General features: G+C 40.1%; 2 protein-coding genes across 2 annotated transcripts in view; both read left to right on the top strand.

Annotated features, from left to right (window-relative positions):
* Nucleotides 1–594, top strand: part of LOC101656640 (autophagy-related protein 13-like) — a 6,213-nt gene extending 5,619 nt beyond the window's left edge. Inside the window, exon 2 of the mRNA XM_004714305.2 lies at nt 538–594. Coding sequence (XP_004714362.1) covers nt 538–594 — 57 coding nt within the window. The remainder of the gene's footprint in view (nt 1–537) is intronic.
* Nucleotides 595–4,054: 3,460 nt separating this feature from the next.
* LOC101656324 (vomeronasal type-2 receptor 26-like) lies at nt 4,055–14,350 on the top strand. Its single transcript, XM_045300069.1, is given in 6 exon segments — nt 4,055–4,215; nt 6,724–7,015; nt 11,053–11,280; nt 12,882–13,005; nt 13,438–14,166; nt 14,169–14,350. Coding segments are annotated over 6 exon segments (1,716 nt in total).
* Nucleotides 14,351–26,724: the final 12,374 nt, after the last annotated feature.

Genomic DNA, 26,724 nt, shown 5'->3' on the forward strand with positions numbered 1-26,724 from the left:
CTGTATGCCCGTTCCAGTTCTGTGGAGACACAACCAACACTCTCCCCCCTGCCCCCCCCCGTGGGCCAGTGGCCCTGTTCCTCCCGTGCCACCAACCCAGCCTCTCCCCACCCTGTTTCTCCCTCCACCCATGCCCCCTCCTCCTCTTCACGTCTGACTCTCATGTACTGAATTTTTAATGATGTAATTTTTTCCTTGAATTTTGGAAACTCACTATTATCAATTTTACCTTCCGTATTAAGCAATTTGATGTAAATGCATGTTTATGGCATTTGAACATTGTCTTTGCTCCCTGGGTGCTGTAACAAACTACAATGGCATGGTTTCCAAGAGTAGATGTTTATTTCTCACAGTAGAGACTAGCTGTCTGAATTCAGTAAGCGGACTCGAGAGAGCACCTTCCTCTGTGCCAGCTTTGGGGACATTTTTCTTTTCTCTTTTCTCCTTCAGTTACTCATTTCCTTGGCAATCTTCACAATGACTTCAAATGCCCCCATTTCCGTTTGCTAATACATGTGTCTGTGATGTTCCTTACAGGATTCAAAGATGAGCAAGGTGAGAGCACATCCTACAGATATGACCTCAGTAACATAACAAAAACAATCTTATTTCTATAAGTGATTTCATCCAGGCTGCTTTCTTCTAGAGGCTCTATAGGATTGTCATCCCAGCCCTACGGAATTGTGGGGTAGCGTTGGAACTGCTGATGGCGATGTTGTTGACTGAAATGTACCAACTGCTACAAGGGAGAAAATAGAAGTTTTTCCTTCCTTAAATAATTACAGTTTAATGAAAAAAAATTTTTATAAATTATCAAGGGTTCATGAGGGAGGGAAGGGGAGGATGGGGTAATGAGCTGATACCAAGGGCTCAAGTAGAAAGCAAATGTTTTTCAAATGATGATAGCACCACATGTAAATATATGCTTGACACAATGAATGTATGTGTGGATTGTGATAAGAGATGTGAGAGCCCCCAATAAAGTTATTTCTTCTAATACAATTCAATAATCCAATTATATCTAGAAGGATTGTAAAATCATTACCACAATCAATTTTAAAACATTTTCTTCTTCCTTATAGTCTTTGTTATTCGTGTAATTATAAATTTTAATTGTGGCAAAAATATACACAAGACATCATTCTCTAATTCAACAACAACTTTATGAATAATTCACTGCCATTGATTATATTCTTTGTGTTGTATGACCATTATTATCCTTTTTCAAATTATCCCATGACCATTAACATAAACTTGATGCCCTCAGAGTAAAAGCTCTCCTTCACCCACAGTAACACAGGATAATTTTGATTTTTTTTTTCCAAAGTATTTTCTTGATATAATATTTGGGTATTATATTCTTCCATAATTACATCGCTTTTTAAAAGAGTTGTATATGTATCATCAGTCAGGTCTAATGTTCCCTCACCCCTCCTGTGCTCAATATTTGCTCCTCATATCCATTCACCCTCCCCACACCACAGCCCCCCATGATCAACCGTTGCATCAGTTCTTGTCTCTGTGAAAGCACAACAGTTTGCATCACAGATAAAAATGAAATGAAGAGGAAGAAAGAAGAGACCACCAAAAATATTTAAAGAGCCAGAGACGAAATTTCTATCATGGAGCAAGTTAGAAATATTTGAGCTTAGAGCAAATTCAGGTTGGGTCAAAGGCAGATCAAATGACCCAGTATCGTGTTATACCCTGGTTTGATCCACCAAAATTGAGGGTACAGCCATCTCTGTCTGACAATAAAGCAGACAGTAGAGCGAGTCCCTGGCTTGTGGCTTGCCGGAGGTTTCATCTGATTAGAGTCTGCAGACGGATTTGGGGCTCCCAGTGTCCTCCATAGCGTTCTACAAATTGGGTGTTCACAGTTTCAGCTCTGATACTTTTCCCTCCATCATATTTGGCTTTTTTTCTTGTCATCTTTGGATCACACCATATGGACTTAGTTGTTTCCTCACTTAGATGATTCTTTGTTTGAATACTCCCCTATGTCATGGGCCCCAGTGCACACATGCACCTTGGCTCCTCCTTCCCTCTGCCCCGGTCCATCATTTTTTCCAAGTGCCCATCCTTGTCTCTCAAATTAAAATCTGTCATTCACAGCAAACCTATAGGACATGGTAGAACTGACACACTTAGGGCTTCCAAGGCTTGAATCTTCATAGAAGTAGAAGCCACATCTTTCCCTGGGGAGCAGTGGGTGGTCTTCAATCACCAAGCTTTGGGTCAGTAGTGGGTTCTTAGCCACCAACCCACCAGGACCGTTTCCTTCAGGACTAGGGTGGCTCTGCTGCCCCAGTGTGAAACAAAGCACAATTCCAACTCCCACCACTGACCACAGAGGGCTCTGAGTCAATGACAGCCAGCACAGGGGCCCCTACTGGAAACAGGATTTGTGTGGGTTGTTGACTGAGTTCTTGTCCTCCCAGACCTGAAGCTCTGGGGCAAGGATCTGTGGGCGACTAGAATTCAGAGGTGTAGATGGACCTGAGAATAACTGGAAGAGTGCAGGTGGGATGGAGGGTGCACTGACCCATCACAATGTTGCCTCAATGGGCTATGGCTGGTTACGTTCCAATGATTAGAGTCAAGTTAGCTTTCTGTGTCAGATGGAGAGTGATTGCTTCTGTAGTTTACTCTCTGGAATTTGGCTGCTAAAAACAACTTTGTTTTCTTCTTTCTCAAAGTCATGTTACACCATATGTACTGAATGCTTGTGCCCTATATGCTTCTCAGTAGCAGAGATTTTTTAGAAAGAGTTTTTCAGGCATTTCTTTGGAGGCACCTCTGAGTGTATCTGAACTGCCACTCTTCTGATTTGTGGCTGAACACGTAACCATTTGTACCACCTAGTAACTCCAAGGAAGATGCACTAGAGGTGAATCCATTTGGATATAGATGATTCTATTTTGTCACTTGCCATACTGATAGGAAGTGAAATACTGAATGTTCATTTCCTTTGTTGATCACCAAGTCAGTCCTTCAGACAATGATCAAAAGACCTAAGGTCAGGGCTGAAAAGAGGTCAATAGTGCTCTTGTGCACCACTCAAGGCATCGCCAGCTACTTCTTGGCTTCTGCAAGACCCTGTTCCTTGAGCGGTAGGAGGAATTCTGAAGGGGCCATGTGACTGACTTCCCCCTGGCCTCTCCTGATACTGCAACTCTCAGCTCCTGGCAAGAAACACCATTGCAACCAGGGTGGATGAACCCACAACCTGCACGAGGTGCTTCCTAGAAATTTGCTCTCCATTGTGCCTGATTGGATTCTTGGAGGCATTGGTGGAACAAGTTGCTCAGGCGTGTAACATAATTTTTTTTGGTGGTTCCTGAGAACACACAGAACAAACCACACATGAATTCAGCAGCTTCTCTGCATACAAGTCAGTGAGCCTGGTGGATGATACACTTTGAGTTAAGAGACCGTCCTAAACCATTTCCCGAGATGATCCTCCCCCATTCACATGAACTCACTGTCCCTCAAGTTTCCTCTCAAAAAATCCCCAGAGCTGCTCCTCTGAGTTTGATTCTACAGAGATTCTTCAAAGAGCTCCGAGCTCAGGGCAACATGCTTGTCTAATTGACCTGAACTGTTGTGAGCTTGTTTTTCAACCATGTTTTTACACAGTGGCCAGGTCTCAGATGTGGAGCCCCAGGGCAAGATGGGGCCCAGGTGTTCTTTCCCTCAGAAGTGACCATTTGGGACTGGACAGAGGGAGTGAGAGAAAGGGCAGGATACAGCACCTGGGGTCACAGTGGCACTGAGGGCAGATGAACATATATCTGGAGCTCTTTGCATCCAGCACTGCCCTCCTGCTGAGCAACTGCCAGTCTTGTGTCCTTGGCTGAGGGAGAGAGCAATCTCATCAGTGTCCTGCACTGCTACAGCTTTTCCCTGCAGAAGGCTGCCTTGTCCGGTCTCCACTTCTTCTCCCCGTTCACCAGGGACTCAGGGCTCTGCCTCAGGCTGGTGAGTTGTGGCTGGGATGCTCTCTCTGCTCTTTCTGCTTCTGTTCTGCCAGCTTCCTCCTCAGGAACCCACCATGAGCTTGAAGGACTGCATCAACTACATACAGCCCAGTGTCTACAGGGATGGGGATCTGGTGCTCAGGGGCTTTTTCCCTCTCTACACGCTGAAACACGACTCAGAAGCACAGTGGACATTTTTTGTGACCAGTCCAAGACAAAATGTGACATTTTACCTGTAAGTCTGTGTGTCTGTGTGTGAATGGACAACATGAAAGCTAAATTCAGATTCTCCCCGAGTTTTGATTCATAAGTTTTCTCTTTTCTTGCATGGGTGACTTTGAGTCTGCTCTGGCTTCGGTGGCCTTTTATGCTGCAGAATGAAATGTGGGGGGACCTGCACCACAGTCGTGGTCCTGGGTAGGTTTCTGCCCTTTGTTGCAGCCACTGTCTCTACCTGTCTCCCAGAAGATGGCCCTCATTTTCATTTAGGACCCACTTCACCAAACCTGATGTTCTCTTTCTACTCTAGTCACCATCTTGAATCTTTCCCCCCTTTTCTTTTTTTGTGTATTTCCCTTCAGTGTAGAAATCATGATCCCCCGTACAAACCCAAACTTGTCGCTGTTGAAACAATTCTGACTTCTGGAAGCCCGTGTGTTACAGAGTAGAATCAATTCCTTGGTTGCATTTCCCACAGAAGCACATCACCAGGCATTCCTGCCCTGGCACTGCTTGATCTATTTGAACCTCACCCTCTGCTTAGTCATCAAACACAGACCCTCTGTGTCACTCGGGGACTTAACGTTCTACACCAATGACCCATATAACTTGTCCTATTTCTGACTTGCGATGTGGGAGGTGTTAGACTCTCTCCATTTCCAAATATTAAAATCTGGGCTGGAGTTAGTGCTAAAGGAAAATCATTAAAATACAGATTTCAAATTAGGGGGGAGCCATCAAGGTACCCTCTCTCTGGGAGATCACTGTGCCTGTCTCATCAGCAAGGTCTTCAAATCTGTTATAGAGCTGTCAGAAAGAATCACAGGACAAGGAATGAAGCACACTGTTTGGCAAGTTTCTCTGTGTATTTCAGACTGCTTTTCTCCACAAGGCCAGGGACAGATTCCCTGACAAGGAAGACAAGCCTAGGCTTCCTGATGCTTACTTACTGATCTGTAGTGTAGAAATTCACGCCAGTTTCCCTGCATACGAAAATGCATGAGTAAGTGTGCACTATAGATTAGGAAGGAAACATAAGGCAGCCTGTGTTTCCTTGCTTCCTGGGCAATGTGTCCCCGTCAGAGACTGTAAACTGAAGAGACTTTGAATCTGTACAAAGATTCTGTGGGGTTGGGAAGAAACCAGATTGCAGGTAAATGCAGAAGCAGCATCTTGAATATGGTGAAAACACCTGAAGTACTTCCTTGCTTATTGGACAATCGAGACTGCCTAAGACTACATGGTTTTGCCTTTTGGTGCAATTTCTCTGCTTCTAATGTCTGGCCCCTAAGAATGGGAAGCAAACTGTATCAGAAATGTATGTGGCAAAAATTCTGAGGATACGTTCTGGAGCCTTGGTGGGGGTGGGGGTGAACCCCACACACTATTGCCTTGAGATAATCTTTACTTTACATCTTAAACCCAAACTGTCCTCTCAAGTCATCACTGAACATAAAATAAGAAAAAAGAAAAGGTTAATCTTTATAAGTTAAGTTTGTCTGCCTTGATCAACGGGGTCTTGTAAAGAACTATGTATGTGAAATAACATTGGCAACGGCAACTGGAAATGCTGGTTGAGAAGCTTAGGGGGCACCTAGTTTAAGTCAAGAATGGGGGAACAAGCTGAAGGTCAAACACAGTGCTTGTACAAGGGGGAGAACATCATCAGAATCAAAGCGTTGTTCATGTAGAGCTTGTTGAAATGCTGTCTGACTGTGGACATGGTCACCAAAGAAATTCTGATGATTCCTTTGTGTCCTGAAGCTGTTCTTCCTCCAAGCTTTCTCTGTTGGCCTCCCTGTCCTGCCTGGGTGCATTGTGTGGATCACAAACATTCGCTTTATCGAGTTCTTTACTTCCCATGTTCCTAAAGCACTGTTAGCTGGGTCAACTCCAAATATCAGCGTTTGACATGGAAACACAAATACAAGTGAAAGACTTCCTTTGTAAGCCCTTCTTCCCAATAAACTCGTGTGTTTTTAATATTAACTCATTTTAGGAAATCATTCTCTTTTCTCCCCATCTGGGATTTTAGGTCTGAACCTGCTGATGCTTTAGGAACAGCATGCACAAAAGCTGAGTTCCCAAACGTATAAACATAACATTTTCTGTGCACGAACATCTCAGTCCAAACGTCTCAATATCTCCTCTTAGTTTGGGACAAAAATGCCTTGTAGATATTGCAGATTCTGTATCAAAACACCTCAATACAGCGAGTCACAAGATTGATTTTTCCCTGTATTTCCCAGTGTAGAACCAATGTGTGTTGACGCTACTAAGAATGCGATGTCAACAGGAAAAGGTTAGACTGCAGTGAGACTTAAAACAACGTAGTACAGAGACACGCAGGGAGCACACACTTTTGGAAACTCTTCTTGTCGGACCTGGTCAATGCAGACTTGCCACAAAGCTTCAATTTTGAAAAAACACAGAACATCTGTGTAGCATAATAAATAGAAGCCTCTGTGAGAGTTGAAGTATATCCCTTTTATTTCTGAAGTGCTTTTTTTTTTACATTCTCCAGGCTGGACTTCGAAAATTATGGTTATGTTCTGATATTCCTTTTTGCCATTGAAGAGATTAACAGGAGTCCCCTCATACTCCCCAACATATCCCTGGGTTTCCAGCTCTACAATGCCTTTCCTAGTGTTTTCAGAACTCTGGAGAGTGTCCTTGGATGGCTGTCAGAAATGGAGCCCCCCATCCCTAACTACACCTGTGGGACACACACCAAGAACATGGCAGTCATTGCAGGAATCCCCTCTGACTTCTTGGAGCAAGCTGGGGCACTGCTGGAGCTCTACAGGACGCCACAGGTACGGGTGCTGGGGGTGTGGACCTTTCCTTCCTCAGTTTGGTTCTCCCACCACTTAAGTGGAAGAGAAGAGGGACATAGGTACTGCCCATTGGTTCTCAATGAGTTGGAATACTTATTCTGAGTTCAAAACTGGGACAGGAACAAATCTGCCAGACTGCTGTTGCTTCTGGACCAAGCCAAAGTACCTTCTAGAAATTCTGTTGCTCAGATCCGCTCAGACCTGCAAACTAGCTGTCTGGAATCGGCCGAATGGCATAAACACGGGAATGGAATCATTAATTCCATGATCTCTTCATTAAGTTATTTTTTTCATGAAGTTTTCAAAACTCCTTCATATTTATTTCATCTTCCACTTAAAGTAGTTATATCTAACCATATGCTAGGCATACAGGCATTGTCCTAGTTTCTTAGTGCTGTGGTAACAAATACCGCAAAGGGATGGTTTTTAAAAATAGATTTTATTTCTCACACTAGAGGCTAGAATCTGAACTCAGGGCCCTGAATCTAGATGGAGTCTATTGTTCTGTCAATTCTGGGGGGGTAATACTTGTTTCTCTTCAGATTTTGTTCCTCGATGCCTTCGCTAACACCACATGGGGTCATTTCCCCACATTTGTATTAGCACATCTGTGTCTATTCTGGTCTTTAGATCACTGAGTAGTGACAGGCTTAGGACGAGACCTACAGATTTGGGCTAATTAACATAACAAACAACCTGATTTCTAAAACGGATTGGGTCCACAGATACATGTGTGAGGGCACCCACACATATTATGAGAGAATACAATTTTATCCTTAGTACATTTTAAAATGCTTTTCATATACTAACACACTTAGGATAATAAGGAATGACAAGGTACGATGATTACATTAGCTATTAGAAATGTGCAAACTATAATGCACAGTAGTTATCTAACTTGTCTGAGGTCATTCAGCTACACACAATAGAGTCAGAATCTGAGCCCCCCAGTACGTCTAATTCTGAATGTTGCTTCACACCCACAGGGTTCTCTTCAGCAGTGTAAGGGTGGCTACAGGAGCCCTGTGCATGCAGCTGCTAAGGGCTAAGCTGCTAACTGAGAGGGCAGCAGTTTCACCTCACTAGCTGCTCCCTGGGAGAAAGACATTGTCGTCTGTTCCCGTAAAGATCCAGCCTAGAAAACCCTGCGGGGCAGTCCTGCTCTGTGTTACTCTGAGTCTAAATTCACCCCCCCCCCACTCACACACCACCTGTGGAGTCCCTGACACTCTGCTTCCAGTGGTCACAGTGATGAAAAGTCAGTGGAGCGCAGCTCTGCTTTGTACACATGGAATCACTAAGAGTCAGCACCATGTTGAACTACAGTTCTGGTTTTAACTTTGCTTCTGAGAACTCACATGGACTATTTCTCTTTTTGATTCAGATCTCCTATGGCACTTTTGATCCTCTGTTGAAAACTAAGGACCAGTTTTCCTCTCTCTATCAAATTTCCCTCAATCACAGTTGTCTGACCTCAGGCATCGTCTCCTTATTGATCCATTTTGGATGGACGTGGGTTGGTATCTTAGTGCCAGATGACACAAAAGGCGAACAGTTCATTTGGGACCTTAGAAGAGATGGCCATCAAAGGTGTCTGTGGGGCACTCATAGAAAAAGTTCCCATGACCAAGATGATACACAGCCCAAGAGATGTGACCTACCTCCCCAGAGTCATGAAATCATCTGCAAATGCATTCATCATTTATGGTGATTTCAGTACATTAATAACTATGAGATTTATCAATGACTATAATTTAATAACACACAAGATATGGATCATTACATCCCAGTGGAATTTTTCTTTGTTACCACCTTCATATTTATTTGATATTTTCCATGGATCTTTTTTCTTTTCACACCAGCACTCTGAGATACCTGGTTTCAAACACTTTCTCAGGACAGTGACTCCTTCCAAGTACCCAGAAGACTTTTTCCTGACCAAATATTGGCTCTACGCTTTTCATTGCTCACTTGCAGGAACTGTATGTGGGGAAATTTCTGTGTGCCCACCCAATGCCTCCTTGAAGTCAGCGCCTGTGGAAAAAAATTGACATGACCATTATGAAATCCACCAATGATCTCTATAATGCCGTCCACCTGGTGGCCCGTGCCCTCCATGACATGATTGTAATGGGAGAGGAAGCGAGGTGCCTGAAGGAAAGAGACCTCCCTGTGCTTCTCCCTTGGCAGGTAAACTTTGCTTCCAAGTGATTCATATAAAAGACTTGTTAGAATCGGAGAGTTATTTTATTGTGTTAAAATTTTATGTTTATACCTTGGTAGCATAGTGGCTCCCATTGGGCTGTGATCCACATGGTCAGCAGTTTGAAACCACCAACAGGATAAAGACTGAGCATTCTCCTTTACAGTCTGGGGAACCGATAGGGGCAGGAGGTGTCATTATCATTTAGCATTGACAGGACAGCTGTAAATTTGTTTGGGTTATCTAAATTAGTCTACAAGATTAAGGGATAATTAATATTTTTAAAATTCAAAATATGCAAAGGATGTATAGAAAATAAAACACTGGTGGTTCAAACCCACTAGCCACTCCATAGAAGGAATGCAAGGATATAGGTTCTTAGAAAGATTTATAATCTCAGAAACCCTATATAGGATTTCTGTGAATCTGAAAAGGAACCCTCAGTCATAATGGGTTATGTGTTGCCCTGCTAACCACAAGGTAAGCAGTAGAAGCTGCTAGTTTCTCTGATCGAGAAACGTGAGCTTTAGACTTCTATAACAAGTTATAGCCTCAAAATTTCATAGAGGCAATTCTATGCTGTGTCAGGGTCATTATTCAGAGAGTTTTCAGAGCGTGAACTTGAATCAACTGACTGGCACTGGTTTCTTTGTGTGTGTGTGTGTGTGTGTGTGTGTGTGTGTGTGTAGGGGGGGTCGAGGAAGCCTACTAATATAATAATCCACATATAGATGAATGGAATGGTGGTCAATGAATACGATAATGCATACATCACAAACTCACTACCATTGATTCAAAGCTGACTCAAGCGACACTCTGTTTTTATGATACTGTAACTCTTTATAGAAGTAGAAAGCCCAGTCTTTTTCCTTGGAGCTGCTGGTGGTTTTGAACTGTCAACCATGCGGATCACAGCCCAATGTTTCACCATTACACCACCAGGCTCCATAATAGACATGTAGACCAACGGAATTAAAACTCCAGAAAGAAATCTACGGTCAACTGATTTTTTGAAAAGGAATCTTTCTTTGTCTTTCCTGTATTTTATAAATCTCTTCAGGAGCCTTAGAAAACCAATGATTAGGGTTGATGATCTGGATTCCTAATAGATTCACCAGAAGTGAATTTTTCTGACAAGGTAAATAAATTACTCCGCAAAGGTAGCACAAATTATTTGATTTCCTCTAGACTATTAGCCTATATGTTGCTTATTCCAACTTATTCAGTCTCACCATGTGAAAGAACAACAACAAAAAAACCAAAATAGTCTGGCATTTATGAACAGGAAACCAGATGTAGCAGTTCAACTCCCTGACACAGTGTTTCTCAACCTTCCTAATGCCGTGACCCTTAAATACGGTTCCTCATGTTGTGGTGACTCTCTATGTAGGTGTTTATGCATGTGGGCGGACCCTCCTGGAGATGGAGAGAGGAGCGGTGTCTCAGTTCCTAAAATCACTAGAAATATGGTGTTAGGCGACACATGTGAAAGGGTCGTTCAACCACGAAAGGGGTTACGACCCCCAGGTTGAGAACCACTGCTCTAACACATACTGTTGTCATGAGTCAGAATGGCTTAATGGTGACAGGTTTGAGTTTTTATTTATCTGTAGTAGGGTAAAGTACGCTTTCCTTGAACTTGCAGAATAATCCATGAACATCCTGAAATGATACCTATTCAGAAAGGTACATAGACACAGACACAAGAAAAACCTGTACAACTGCTTGGCAACTACACACATTAGTTCACCCCTGAGTTTTCTCTCTGTAATGACCAAGTTCATCTCCTTTCCTCATTATGTCTCTTCTTTAGCTCCACCCATTCATAATGAACGCTCGGCTGGAAAACAGTGCTGGGGAGCATGTCTCCCTGAATGAGAACCGAAACTGTGTGTCACGATATGAGATTCTGAACCTTCTGCATTTTCCTGGTGGTCTTGGCCTTCCCGTGAAAGTCGGAGAGTTCATCCCCCAGGATCCACGTGGACAAGGTTTGATGATCCAGGAGGAGTTGATAAAATGGGCTTTCGGATTCACAGAGGTTTGGATGGATTCTTCATTTATATCCCAAAGCAGAAACAAGACATGAGAATAATTCTGTAACCACTTAATTCATTACAAAATCTGAATTGATTAATAGAATCTAATTTTCCTTGTCTACTGTCCAAGGGATTACAGAGGACACTTTAAATCAAGGTAACTCCAGGTGTTTTAGTGTAGAATTTCTCCATGGCCTTTCTAGGCTGTAATGTTAGCAGAAGAAGTTTGGTCAAACTTTCTTCTTTGTTATCAGTGACTGTGTTTGGATTGAGTGCACGGTGTCGCCATTTGTCAGAAAAAGCAATAAAAATATTTGGTATATTTCTAGATTTTATATATTAGATTTATATCTAGATTTTAAATATAAAAATCTCGGTTTTATGTATGCAAATAGATTTTATATTTATACATATAAAATCTAGAAATATTTTATATATCATACCAACACAGTGAGACTTATGGTCCAGCACTATGAACTACAATTTTAAAAGAGCTCAAGTAGAAAGAGATGTTTTGAAAATGGTGATGGCAACATATGTGTAAGTTTGCTAAATATAATTGATTTATGGATTGTTTTAACATCTGTAAGAGCCCCCAATAAAATTACTTCATATAAAATAATAAAATAAATATTCAATTTACTTATTGCTCATATGTTGAGAGAGTATTCATTGCTTTTGGTTGGAAGTTTATTGTTTGACAGCCATGACCACCAATCCCGATGATTAAAAATATATACTCAAACTGAGCGCATTGCTGTCCACTCAACGTTGGGTCATGTCCATTCTACTGAATCCCATAGATTTTCCTTGGCTGTAATCTTTACGGAAGTAGGTCTACTGCTTTCTCTGGTGACTCTAGGTGGCTTCAGACATTCTGCCTTTCAGATCGTAGTTGACTGAAAAGACTTTCTGTCACCCATGGCCCTGTGGTTGACAGGTACCATTGAATTCATTCGAACACACAACAGCTCCGTGGACAATAGAAAGAGACCCTGCTCAGTCCTGCTTCCTCCTCGCAATTGTTTCTGTGCTTAAGCCCATTGTTGTAGGGCCTCGCCTCACGTGGACCTAACTAGCGCAGAATATATTCTGGTGACCTCTACTCATGAGGTCATGCACACACAAATGAAATCACCTTTCCTCGTTGCCTTTTTTTCTCAGAAAAATGAATTTATTCTATCTAACTTGCATCCAAAGGAGGGATCATGATTTTGTTTTGACCTCATTGTGCATACCTACCAGGATGAAATTTTGTAGGGTCTCTCAAAAATAAGTTTTTTATATATTATATTGCTGGTGGTGCAACAGTTAACTCCTTGGCTGCTAACTGAAAGGGTGGTGATTAGAACCTACATTGGCTCCAACAGAGGAAGCCTTGCTGATCTGTTTCCTTAAAGATTACAGACTTGGATCCCAATGGGGCTGTTCCACCGTGTATTATAGGAGTAGTGTCATCATGATTCAGGATCATTCCGGGCCTTAGGAGTCAGGATCATGAATGAAAAACAAAACCTTGTTATACACTATGATCACATTCTAAGGTAATATGACTGATGCATACAACAGTACTGGATTATTATCAATGATTTCCTTCTTACAGACTCCTCACTCTGTGTGTAGCAAGAGCTGTGGCCCAGGATTCATGAAAATCACTCAGAAATGGAAGCCCATTTGTTGTTTTGATTGTATTTCATGTCCAGAGGGAGAAATATCTAATCAAACAGGTAGGAACTGAAAAAATGCAACACTAAGTATCTCTCACCTCTTACCAGCCTCCTGGACTCCCTGGGTGGGACAGGAGGTAAGCATTAAATTACATTTTGAATTTTCCCAGAAGGTAGCTCAGAAGAAAGATTCTCCAATCTATGTCCACGAGATCAAAGTTACAGAAAACCACCTGGAGCACAGTTTTGTTCTGCCTTCAAGGGTGCACTATGAGTGGAGTCCACTCAAAGACCACCAACACGGACCATTTTGAAAAGTTGCATAATTCTTCATAAATAGTTAATATTTGGTTTATACAAAGAAATAGAGAGTTGCCAGATAAGGTGAAGATGAAAAATTTAAAAACACAATCCCTTCTACCCAGTTTAGTCTAAGATTTGAAAGATGTTGCTCCTTTCTTTCTTGAAACTCCATTTCACTTTTCTCACCAGATAGTGATACATGTACGGAGTGCCCTCAAAGTCAGTATGCCAACATTGAGAGGAACCGTTGTCTGCCCAAACTTGCGGACTTCCTGGCTTATGAAGATCCCTTGGGGATGGCTCTGGCCTGTGCAGCTCTGGGCTTCTCTGTCATCACTGCAGGGGTCTTGTGGGTCTTTGTGAAGCATCGAGACTCCCCCATAGTCAAGGCCAACAACCGGGCCCTCAGCTATGTCCTGCTCCTCTCCCTCCTCCTCTGCTTCCTCTGCTCCTTACTCTTCATTGGCCGTCCCAACACAGCCACCTGCATCCTCCGGCAAATCACCTTTGGAGTTGTGTTCACTGTGGCCGTTTCCACTGTTTTGGCCAAAACCCTGACTGTGAGCCTGGCATTCAAGGCCTTGACACCCGGAAGAACCATGAGGCGGTTGCTGCTGTCTGGGGCTTCTAATGCTGTGGTTCCCATCTGCTCCTTGATCCAACTGATTACCTGTGGAGTCTGGCTGGGAACCTCTCCCCCTTTTGTGGACACAGACACACACTCAGAGCCCAGAAACATCATCATTGTGTGCAACAAGGGTTCAGCCACTGCTTTCTACTGTGTCCTGGGATTCCTGGGCTTCTTGGCACTGGGAACATTTTTCTTGGCTTACCAGGCCAGGAAACTGCCTGACACCTTCAATGAGGCCAAGTTCCTGACCTTCAGCATGGTGGTGTTCTGCAGTGTCTGGGTGACCTTCCTCCTGTCTACCACAGCACCCAGGGGAAGCTCATGGTGGCTGTGGAGGTCTTCTCCATCTTAGCCTGCAGTGTGGGGCTTCTAGGATGCAGCTTTGCCCCAAAGTGCTATGTCATCTTCCTACATCCGGATAGGAACACCTCAAAAGGGTTAAGAAATAAAACATGCTTTCAGGAAAAGTGATCAAAATCTTACTTGTTTGTTTTTTGGTCTGTGTATTGGTTCTTATTCATAGTGACCCTTAGTATAACAGAACAGAACAGAACACTGCTCTGTCCTGCACCAGCCTCACCACTGTTGCAGTCAATGAGTTCATCTCATTCGAGATTTCCCTGTATTTGGCAGATTTTTTGCTTCACAAAGCCTGTAGTCCTTCTCTAGAGATTTTTACAAATTAATTACTCATGTTTTGTTTTTTAAAATATCACAGTGCATGTCTTTACACAGCCCAGCTCAAGAAATGAAATCAACAAGAATATCCTTTAGCCCTCCATATATTTGCTTCTTTCTCCCTCACTGCCCCTCCTTCTCCCTTCTTCCTCGGTATCCTATCCCTCCCCTCCCCGCTCTTGTCCCTTTCCCTGACCACCTCATAGTCATCAGAGCCTTGTCTTTTTGTGTGTAAGCCACATTTCTTTGTTTTTCCCTATAAAATGGTGTTGTTACATATTTACCTGTTGAAGATTGGCCAAGTTTGCTTAGCATAATGTTGTTTAGCTTTGTGCATGTCTTGCAGCATATAAGAGTGTTTTCTGTTTCTTTCTTTCTTTCTTTCTTTCTTTCTTTCTTTCTTTCTTTCTTTCTTTCTTTTTTAAGCATAAGATTTCATTGACTGTACATAGCAGACTGTGTGTGTCCATTCCTCTATAGCAGGAGTTTTGGGTTGTTTTGATGCTTTTGTCATTATGGAAATTGCTGCAATAAACTTAGTTGTGCATATGCCTGTTCATGTTGTATTCTTTATTCTTTATTGCTCTACCCAGTAGAGAAATTGCTACATCATAAGATATTTGTATGTGCATTTCGTTAAAGAAGGGCCATAGTGATTTCTATAGTGGTGGTACAATTCTACAGTACTACCAGCAATGTGGAAGCATGGGGTTGGTTGCTTTATGGTTGATTTCTAATTTTATGGCATTGTGATCTGACAAGATGATTTTGTTTTATATCAATATTTTTCAATTTACTTGTTCTTTTTAAAAAATACTTTAATTGGGGGATCTTACACAAGCCGTATATTCTTCCAGTGTGTCAAGCACATTTACACATATGCCATCATCATCATTTTCAAAGCCTTCTCTTCCCACTTGAGCCCCTGATATCAGCGCCCCATTTCTTTCACCTCCCTTCCTCCCCCGCTCGCCCTTCCTCACATCCCTGTGATAAGGTATAGATTTTTTTTCCATATCTTACATCATCCTCCATCACCCCTAAACCACTTTTCCTTTATTCATCCCCCTGGGAGGGAGTTCTAGGTTGATCCTTGTGATGGATTCCCCCTTTCCCCCCCACCCCCACCCCTAACCCTCCTGGTATCTCTACTCTCCTTGTTGGTCCTGAGGGGTTTATCTATGCTGGATTCCCTATGTTGTGGGCTCTCATCTGGAGCAGTGTGCATGCTTTACTCTAATCCAATTTGTAAGATGGAATTGAGGTCATGATAGTGGGGGGAAGGATACACCAAAGAGCTAGAGGAAAGCTGTGTGTTTCATCGGTGCTGTACCGCACCCTGACTGGCCCATCTCTTCCCTGTGAGCCCTCTGTGAGGGGATATCCAATTGTCTACAGATGGGCATTGGGTCTCCAATTTACTGATTCTTGTTTCATGATTTAAATATGATCTGTTGTAAATAGCTATCATGGATGCTAGAGAAGAAAGTGAAAGGAAATTTTGTTGCTTGAGCTGTTCAATATGTATCTATGTGATTCAGATAATTATTTAATTTATTTCATTTCTCTTTGCCTTTGTTGGTTTCCTTTCCAGTTGATCAATCTTTAGTTGAAAGTGATATATTGGAGACTCCAAGTATTAGTTAGTTTGATCTGTTTGTCTCTTCATTTCTGTAAGAATTGGATTAACATGTGTTGATGCTCTTTCACTTGGTGCATTCTTATTAATTGAGGGTATGGTTTCTTGATCAGTTAAAGCTTTCCTAATTATATAGACTGTGGGGGTTCCATAATTTGGTGTCAACTTGAGACCATTAAGAGTGAAAGGGTGGTGGTTAGCCTGTCAATCAGGTCGCAGCTTGAGGAGTTCATTTGGAGGAGCTACTGAGATAAATAGCTCACTGGAGGCCAGACCCAAACTCCCTCTGCTTTGTCTCCTTGCCTGCTTCAATAAAATCTTTCTGAACTTCACATTCCTGACTAAATTCTATCTCTGTCCTGTGACTCAGTCTCCAACCTTTCATTTACCACAACTGATTCTGGCTTTATTTGAATCGGAATGTTTTTTTTATTTTTTTTTATTTTCCAGAGAAGTGTTCACTCTTTGATTAGCAAGTTCTCAGTCATTTTGACTTATTAGCAGTCTTTTACTGAATTCAGTTGTTAAAATCTTACTTTCTATGGGGTAATATTATTGCTATCATAAATCCAAAATAAATCAGCAGATAGCTTGGTCCAGTTCTTCCATGACCATCCAACTCCCAACTATCAGGAGTTCTAAGTCTATTATCATAGGCCCAGTGTTCACAGCATCAATGAGCACTCAAATATCTCAAATCAAGGAACAATGCCTCTGATTTGGCTTAGAGAACCTACTCCTAGGAAATTTAGTCCATATGCCCTGGCATTCAAAAGCTTCCTCCTACCATGTTTGCTATGAATATAAAATCACAGGACCCCTTTGATCATACCACTGACCACATTCAGTTTGAGTTCTTTTTTATGGAACTTGGGAGAGTTGTTCTTAATTTTGTGTTTCAGTTCTATTTGGGATGTGAAAAACCTTGTTTTGAGAGCCTGGTAATATATTATATTATATTATATTATATTATTATATTATATCTATTTTGTGTGTGTGTTTCTGAAGTAAATAGATGTCAATGAGTGCCAGTTTGCCTCAGTTTAGCCTTAATATTTCAAATTGCTGTACACTAAGTTAATTTCTATACCAATATCTACAGAGTTAACATGTATTGCTAAATAGATAAAACATTGAGTTCAAAAAGAAAAAGCTTTTAAGTGAATATTTACATGAAACACCATTTCCATTGGGTTAGGCTGGGTTCTCTGGAGGAGAGAAACCAGTAATGTGTGTATATATTTGTATAGAGAGAGATTTACATCAAGAAAGGGCATATACAGCTATAAAAATTGTAATTCTAGTCCAGTTCCAGTCAGGGTTATTCTGACTTGTAGGAGATGATGAAAAACAAGCAGAATGATGAAGAAGAAACAATGGGGACATGGGCTGGTGGATGCAGAAGTCAGAAGTTAGCTGAATTAATCCACTGTGGGTAGTCCACTGTTGGAACCTGGGTTAAGCAGGTTATGAAACAGCATATTGAGGAACCCGACCAAAGATCCTGCCCCAGCAGAAGTGAAATGGTCAAAGATTATTCAATTCTACTCAGTCTATCTCATTTATTCAATAAGGCTTATAATACAAAGGAGATATCATCAGGCTGTTGCTACCCCAATGATAGGTTGGATTTTGGCCATACCAGTACTCAAGAGATTCTAATTGATATAATCACTGTCCATCACTCTCATTTACTAAATTCTGGTTAATATCTAAGAAACTTTACTGAGAGGATGAATAAATCAGAAGCTTATCCCAGACTATGAAATTATTATTACTCATAACTCTATGAAAAGTTTAGTCTTAGTTTCTAGATATGTCCCAAAGTAGAGAGATAAGTGCTTGGAGAAGGACATTGTGTTTGGTAAAGTAGAAGGGAAGCAACAGAGAGGCAGGCCCTCTACATGATATATTGATACCATGGCTGCAAAAATGAGTTCAGACACAAAACATTTGTGAGGATGGTGCAGGATTATGCAGTGTTTTGTTCTGTTGTGCATAGAGGCACCATGGGTTGGAACCAACTTGATGATACATAAAAACAATAAGAACATTTTGAACAAATAATCATAGAAACTATATTATTCAAAGAAGAATGAGGTATCAGATTTGGAGGTAGACTTAATAACAACCTACAGTATTTAGATGACATAATCTGGCTTGCTGAAAGTTATAAGAACTTGAAGCACTTACTGATGAAGGTCAAATATTGCAATCTTCAAGATGGATTACAACTCAATGTCAAGAGCACTAATATCCTCACAACTGGATCGATATGTAGCATCATGATAAATGGAGAAATGCTTGGAAATGTCAGGGATTTTGTTTGCTTGGATTCACAATCAATGCTAATGGAAGCAATAGTCAAGATATACCCAAAATGCATTGCATTAAGTAAATCTGCTGCACAGGTGCTCTTAGTGTTGCAAACAAGGATGTTACTTTGAGGGTTAAAGTGTTCCTGACACAAGACATGGTATTTTCAATTCCCTCATATGCATCTGAAAGTTGGGACTGAAAACTAAAGAAAAATCGATGCATTTAAATCGTGGTTCTCTTGAAGAATATTTCAAGTTTCAGAGGGAGCCCAAAGAAAAATAAGTCTGTCTTAGAAGAAATAGGAGAACGTATTCCTTGGAGGAAAAGATGGTGAGACTGTTCTACAGTCTTCGGAGATGTTGTCCAGATAAAAATCAGTCCCAGGAGAAGGACATTATGCTTGCTACAGAAGAAGGCCCTAAATAAGATGGATTTTAAATACAGACTGCAAAGATCTCAAGCATAGGAACAATTGTGAGCAGGGCAGGAATAGGCAGTGTTGTGTTCTATTTCCATAGGGTTGTGATGGGTTGGAACTGGCTCAATGGCACCTAACAACAACAACAACAACAACAACAATGCTACACTTAAGACCAAGTTTCAGTGTCCTCTGACATCTACTTAAATCCTTTCTTTCCTTCCTATCTTTTTAATGATCTTCTGCTTTCTTCATATATGCATTTTTATGTCATTCCACAGCTTATTAGACTTCCTGACATTAATGTTCAATGCATCAAATCTGTTCTTGAAGTGTTCTGGAAATTCACGTGGAATATGCTCAAGGTGGCCTTCTTTTAATATTCCTCAGCTTTAGTCTGAACTTACGTAGGAGCTAAGGATAGCCTGTTCTCCAGTCAGCCCTTGACCTGGTTTTACCTGCTGATATTGAGCCTCTGCAGTGTCATTTCTCACAGATGTTGTCAATTTGATTATCTGTGCATTTCATCTGGAGTTCACTGGTACAAAAGTTCACCAGTTGTGTCGTTAAAAGGGTATTTTTTTTATGAAAAAGTCACAGGTCTTGCAAAATTTTATCATGTGATCTCCTGACTCATTTCTATCACCTTGCCCATGTTTGTAAATGATTGTTCCTTTCACTTTGTTACCAAGATTTCCATTTCAATCACCAATAATTATCAATGAATCTTGATTGCATGTTTGCTCACTTCAGACCAAAGACATTGGTAGGAATCTTCAATTTTTGCATGACTTGCTCTAATGGTTGGCGCATACATTTGAATAAAAGTTGAATTGATGGTATTCACATGTGTGCAGATAGGTACTATCCTATAACAAATAGCATTGCACTGTAAGCTGTATTTTGAAATGTCCTTTTTCTAAATCAATGAATGCAACACCATATCTCTTCAGTCTGTCATTCGCAACATAGTCAATCCAATGAATTTCAGCTTCAAATCACTAGTACCAGTCCATTTCAATCCATTATTGCCTGAAACCTCAATTTTTATGTATTCACATATTTTTAAAAACTTTCAATTCTCCTAGATCCGTATTTCACTCATTCCAAGTTCTGATTAGTAGCATATTTTAGCAGCTGTTTCTTCTCACATTGAGTTGTGCCTATGAGAAAATAAAGGTCCTAAAGGCTTTACTTTTGTAAGTTTTAATCCATCCAGTTTATTATAGTCGACTTTACTTTAAGAAGGCAGCTATTTCGCAGTCATATTTGAGTGGCCTTCTGCCTGAAGGGCTCATTTTCTGGCACAATTTCTGACAGTGTTCTGCTTGAGGGATTCTTGAGCTTTTCAGTGTTGGGCAATGTTCTACTGCTGTCTATAGGGTTTTCTATAGTTAATTCTTCACAAGTAGATAGTCTATTACTTCTTCACTGTCTGTTCTTGTTCTGGATGTTCTGGTGAAAGTTATTCACTTTCAGTGATCCTGCTTGTATATGAAGTACCAGTGTCATAGCTTCCAGCATCACAACAACACCCAAGCCACTTCAATATAACAAACTGGCAAGTGGTAGTAACATTTTATAGTTACATGTAAATACAACTATATAGGTGCAGGCACATATAGTTACTGTAGACACAAATACAGATACTTCACACACAGAACTAAATATCTTCCAGCCCTTGTTTTCTACTTTTGATAGCTTAGATCTTTAGTGGCTTGAACCAACTCAGTCAATTAGCATACCACAGTATGCAGAAATCTTCATGTGCATTGTAGAGAATTGAACTGTTTCTGAGCTAGCTTCTTTTTTTCAAACCCATTTTACCGGGGCCTAATACTGATATCATACCACATCAAAAGTGTGCAAGCAGCCATCAAAGCCACACCTACCAGTCTTGACTTGCCAGGAGTAAAACAGTAAGAAGGTTAACAAAATGCAGAAGAAACAAAAATTCTACTATAGCACAATGACCACCAACAACCATCTAACCACAGGCCCACATGTTGGACCTATAGAGTGGAGAAAAGCATGGAGCGTATCTCAAATTATTACTTACAAGAAAAAGGCTGACGAACTAGAAAAGTAGAGAACCTAGGACTCACTATGATTACAGCTCTTGTTGTTGTTGTTGTTGTTGTTGCTAGGTGTTGCTGAGTTGTTCTGACACAAAGCAACCCTATTCACAACAAAACACAACACTGCCCGGTCCTGAGCCTTCCACATGGTGGAGCCCATTGTTGCAGCCATTGTGTTGCTCTTATTCACAGAGGGCCTTCCTTTCTTTGCAGCTGCTTTACCTTACGAAGCACAAGGTCCTTTTCCAGGAAGTACTATCTCCTGACTATAACCCTGAGATTCTCCTTACACTATGGCTGATCCTATCCCCTGAGATGACTATTTAGTGAAACAGCAAAATGGGAAACAAAATAAAGTATACTGCCAGTAAATTCAGGGGCCTTTAAAAAACATCCAGATGATAACTCGAAGTCAACATCTATTTTTAAATTGATTAGTTTATAAAATACTGGGAATCTAGACTACTGAAAGGCGAACAGACAGAGCAAAATGAAAGAGAATGTTGACATATGTGTTGTGAGTACTATCTCAGTAATTAATAGAAATAGTGACCTAATGGAATTTACACTGTAACTTTCACCAAGAGCTCAATAAAGTATATGTTTTTAAAAATCTATGATCAATTGATGTTGTGAAAATTTTACTTGTGGCTCATGTGTAACCCCAGCATCCTTTGTAAAAATCCTTTTCACCATATAGACTTTTCAGTAGTGTTTCCAAAAGTGGGTGATACTACTACCTGGAAGCTGCAGGAATGATCAAGAGGGCTTGCAAAAGGTGAGATCTACACTTTATGTGACCTTTTAGGGTATAGACAAATCTTTTCTATTGCCATTGGAGTGATAGTTCTTTTTGCTTTTTCTTTCCCAAAAAGGGGGTTGAAGGCCCCCAAAGGATTGGGAGAGCATTTGGTATTTTGCCAGCTCTTCCTTAGACCCACTGTAACAATTCCTTAATTAAACACTAGAATTTCGCTCATTACAGATTTCTTGTTACTTCTTTACACTGTGACAATTTACAATGCTGTATGGCTGGCTCTTCTATTTCATTCTCGAGCCCTTGTCAAGACGTTCTAGTCATTGGTGACGTATCCAACTATTGCAGAATTGCTACCATTCTATAAATCTTCGCTGAATATGGAGTTTTAGGGATTAATGTCTAGCATAATCTTTCTTCCCTTGTGATAATATTTTAATTCTCAGATTTTACTTTAATAAATAGGACTCCTGGGTGGTGCAAACTGTTGACAGACTTGGTGCTAACATAAACTAACATATTTACTAACATAAATGTTGAAGGTTAACAACATACAGGGGTACCTTAAAAAAAATAAGGTCAAGAGATCTACTTACAACAAACAAACACACAAATAAACATTGAAAGCCCTGTGCAGTAGTGCTCTCCTGAGACACATTTAAGATGACCATGAGTCAGATCTGACTCTAATACAACTAATTTTGGTTTATCTTGAAGCATAATGTATCTTTCCTTTCTTTTTCTAAGTAAGTGCTCCCTCTTCTTTTATTAGCTAATTCTCAGTCATCCTCACTAATTAATAGTCTTGTACAAAATTCAACTTAAAAACTCTTACCTTCTATTGGGTCATATTGATACTATCATAAATCCAGAATAAGTCAGAAAGTAGCTTGGTGTAGCTCTTCCTTGAGTATCCTACTCTGAATGATCAGGTGTTCTAAGGTTATGATCATGGGCCTACGCAGTGTCCACAGCATGGATGTTCATTCAAATGTCTCAAATCAAGAAGCACTGTACCTGCCCTTGGTTTTAAGAACCTACTCTCCTAGGAAATGTAATCCATTTATCTTGAGATTACTAAGCTTCGTGCTACCATGTTTGTCCTGAACATAAAAAAAACACAGAATTCCTTTGATAATCTCACTGACCATATTATGTTTGATTTATTTTATTGGCACACGGAGGAATTGATCTTAATTTTGTGTTTTACTTCCATTTAGAACCTGGAAAAACTATACTATAATTTTGGTTTTTTAAATCATTTTATTGGGGGCTCCTACAGCTCATCACAATCCACACATAAATCCATTCTGTCAAGCACATTTGTACATTTGTTGCCCCCATCATTCTCAAAACATTTGCTTTGCACTTGGCCTTTGGTAGTTTTAGAGCCCAGTGACATCTTATATTTTATCTACTTTTTGTGATTTGTTTGCAGGTTTCTGAAGTAAATAGATGTCAGTGGGTCATATTACAGTGCCAGTTTGTCTCAATTTGACTTTAATATATCAAATAAATATGCAATAGCTACATTTATATAAGCTTACTTCCAGAGGTAAGATATATAGGTTAAATAGTTAAAACATTGAACTAAAAAACATAAGCAAGTTATTATTATTATTAAATCATTTTATTTGGGGCTCGTACAACTCTTATCACAATTCACACATACATCCATTGTGTCAAGCACTCCTGTACATTCGTTGCCCTCACCATTCTCAAAACATTTGCTTTCTACCTGAGCCCCTGGTATCCACTCCTCATTTTTCCCCTCCCTCATGAACCCCTGATAATTTATAAATTATTATTATTTTGAATTTTGACTGGAAACACCATTCTCCTTGGGTTAGGCGGGGTTCTCTAGAGGAGCAAAACCAGTGATGCTTGTATGTGTCTGTTTATATAAAGAGATTTATGTCAAGAGATAGTTTACACAATTGTAGAAATAGGTAATTCCAGTCCAGTTCAAGTCAGGCTTCTCTTGTCTTGTGGACGTTGATGAACAGGAAACAGGATGATGAAGCAGAAACTGCTGGGAGCACAGAGGTCTGAAGTCAGCCTAATGAATCTAACATTGGGAGCCCACTGATGGCTCCTGGGATCTGGAGGTCACACAACAGGAGAGGAGGGCCAAGAAGAAAGCTCCAGCTTCAGCAGAAGGAAAAGGGCCAAATATGATTCCACTCTGCTCTGTCTTTCTCTCTTATGAAAACAGACTTATGACACCAAGGAGATATCAGAAGGCTGACTCAATTGAAAGGTTAGGCTCCATCCCGACCCTTACCCTGCGGAGTTTAACTGAAATAATCCATAACTATCACATTCATGTATTAAAGTATGGTTACTATCTTACAAAATTGACTGAGAGGATGGATAGACCAGAAGTTTATGCTTTGCCTATGACATTGTGATTTCTCATAACAATGAAAATCCCAAAGCTATAATTTTAACATTAGTTTACCAAAGAGAAAAGAAAAATTTCACCAAACAAACGTAGGAAAGTTTGAAAAGGGTGATTTAAAGCTCTTTAGAGAGATACGCAGACCTCTCTATATTGATTACACTCAGAGTCAATTGGATAGAAAATTTGAATCTGCATTGTAAACTACACAAAATAACAAGTAAATCTCAGGAAATAGTCAAGTCTTATTGAAATTAAATAAAATGTTACTGAGATTGCTTTCAAAAATATCAGTCATTTTTGTCAGCCTATTTTTGTAATGTGAACATTTTCAGCATCCAAGGAATTTCAGTCAATGCAAACATTGTTCAAATTTATTTACCAAACACAAGAACTAGCAATGAAGAAACTGAAGAAGTCTAGAAACACCTCATGCAGTCAAGATGTATTTATATTATTAATGATTGGAGTGTGCTTTACACAATTGATCTATGTATTGTGATGAATTGTATGAGCTCCAATAAATTGATTTTTTTTAAAAACTGTACATTTGCTACCACAAAAAAAAAAAGTTGAAAACAATGAGGAATTAACTGTAGTTGGTAAAAATGGTCTTAGTGACAGAAATAAAGCTGAACATTGCCAGCTAGAATTTTGTGAGACAAATTGTTCATAGCAAATGCCTTTTCTCAACAACACAATCTTCCAGTATACAGTTTTCTGTGAGTACACTCCAGATGAAATTCACAGAAATAAAATTGACTCCATCTGTGGGACAACACAATGGAGAACTTCAATATTAGTAGCTAAAACCAAGCTAGGGGCTGATTATAGAAAGACCATCAATTGCTCATATGCTAAAACCAAGCTAGGGGCTGATTATAGAAAGACCATCAATTGCTCATATGTAAGACCAGGATAAAGTTTAATAACATTAAAACAACCACGAAAGCTAAAATATGACCTTGAGTTTTTCCCACCTGAATTTAAAACAAATAGTTAAATGGTATGAAAAAAGAAGTGAAAGAAAGAAAAGATCAATGTGGATGTCAGAAGATACTCAGAAATTTGCTCTTAATCATAGAGTAGTTTCTTTTTTAATCATAGAGTAGTTAAGAAAAAATGGAAAAATGATTAAGTGAAAGATTTGAATAGAAAATGTCAAAGTGAAGCTCCAGAAGATAAAGTTAAATATTATTACAAGAAGTGCGAAGAGCCAGAGGAAGAAACCCAGAGGTAGGAACATACTCAGGACATTTTATGCTGTAAGAACTGAAGAAAAATTTCCAGGCTTGAGTTGCATTTTTTGAAATATTTTATGGGCAACATACTGAATAACACAGGCTCCTGCATGGAAAGAAGATGGAAAGAATACACAGGGTTAATGTGTCAAAAACAACTGGCAGACATTCCACCATTTCAAGGGGTAGAACATGAGCAAGCACCAATGCTGCTGAAAGGAGATCAAGCAGCCCTGAAAGCATTAGTCAGAGACAAGGGTCCAGGAATGAATGAAATACCAACTGAAATCTTTCAGCCAAATGATGAAGCACTTATTCATCTATGCCAGGATATTTGGAAGACAGATAATTGGTCAACTGATATGAAAAAAATCCATCTTTGTTCCCATTGCAAAGAAAAGTGATCCAGCAGAATGCTCAAATTATAGAACAATAATATTGATACATGTGCAAGTAAAATTGTGCTGAAGATCATCCAATAATGCTTGCACAGTACATTGACAGGTAGCTGCCAAATGTTCAGTCCGGATTCAGTAATGTATGTGGAACAAGAGGTATTGTTGCTGATATCAAGATAAATCTTGTCTTAAAATAGAGAATACCAGAAATGTTTACTTGGGTTTTGTTGGCTATGTCAAAGTTATGTAGATCATTATTAAAAAGAAACTATGGATAAACTTGAGAAGAATGGGAATTACAGAACACTTAATTGTGCTCCTGTAGAACTTATGCATTGATCAAGAGGCACTTGTGAAACCAACACAAGGGAATAATGTGTGGTATAAAATGAAGAAAGTGTGAGTCAGTGTTGTATCCTCTCACCATACTTATTCAATTGGTATCTCAGCAAATAATAAGAGAAGCTGTATTATATGAAAAAGAGTATGATATCAGGATTAGAGGGTGGCTCATTAACAACCTGTGATAAGTAAATGACATATCTCTTGCTAAAATTGATGGGGGCTTAAAGCACTTGGCGATGAAGATTAATCATTACAATCTTCAATATGAACTATAACTCAATGTAAATAAGACCAAAATGCTCATAATAGTATCAATAAATAACATCATGATAAATGGAGAAAGAATTGAAATTGTTAAGAATTTCATCTTGTTTGGATCTACAATCAATGCTCATGAAAGTGGCAATCAAGATATCAGATGAATGTGTGCATAAGTAAGTGTGGTGAAGAAGGCTGATGGTGCCCGACTATCGAGACCTATAGCATCTGGGGACTCAAAGGCTTGAAAATAAACAAGCGGCCATCTAGCCCAGAAGCAACAAAGCCCACATAGAAGCAGCACACCAACATG

The sequence above is a fragment of the Echinops telfairi genome, unplaced genomic scaffold, assembly GCF_000313985.2.
Source record: "Echinops telfairi isolate 266 unplaced genomic scaffold, ASM31398v2 ScPeMD7_7459;HRSCAF=8497, whole genome shotgun sequence".
NCBI classification, from domain to species: domain Eukaryota; kingdom Metazoa; phylum Chordata; class Mammalia; order Afrosoricida; family Tenrecidae; genus Echinops; species Echinops telfairi.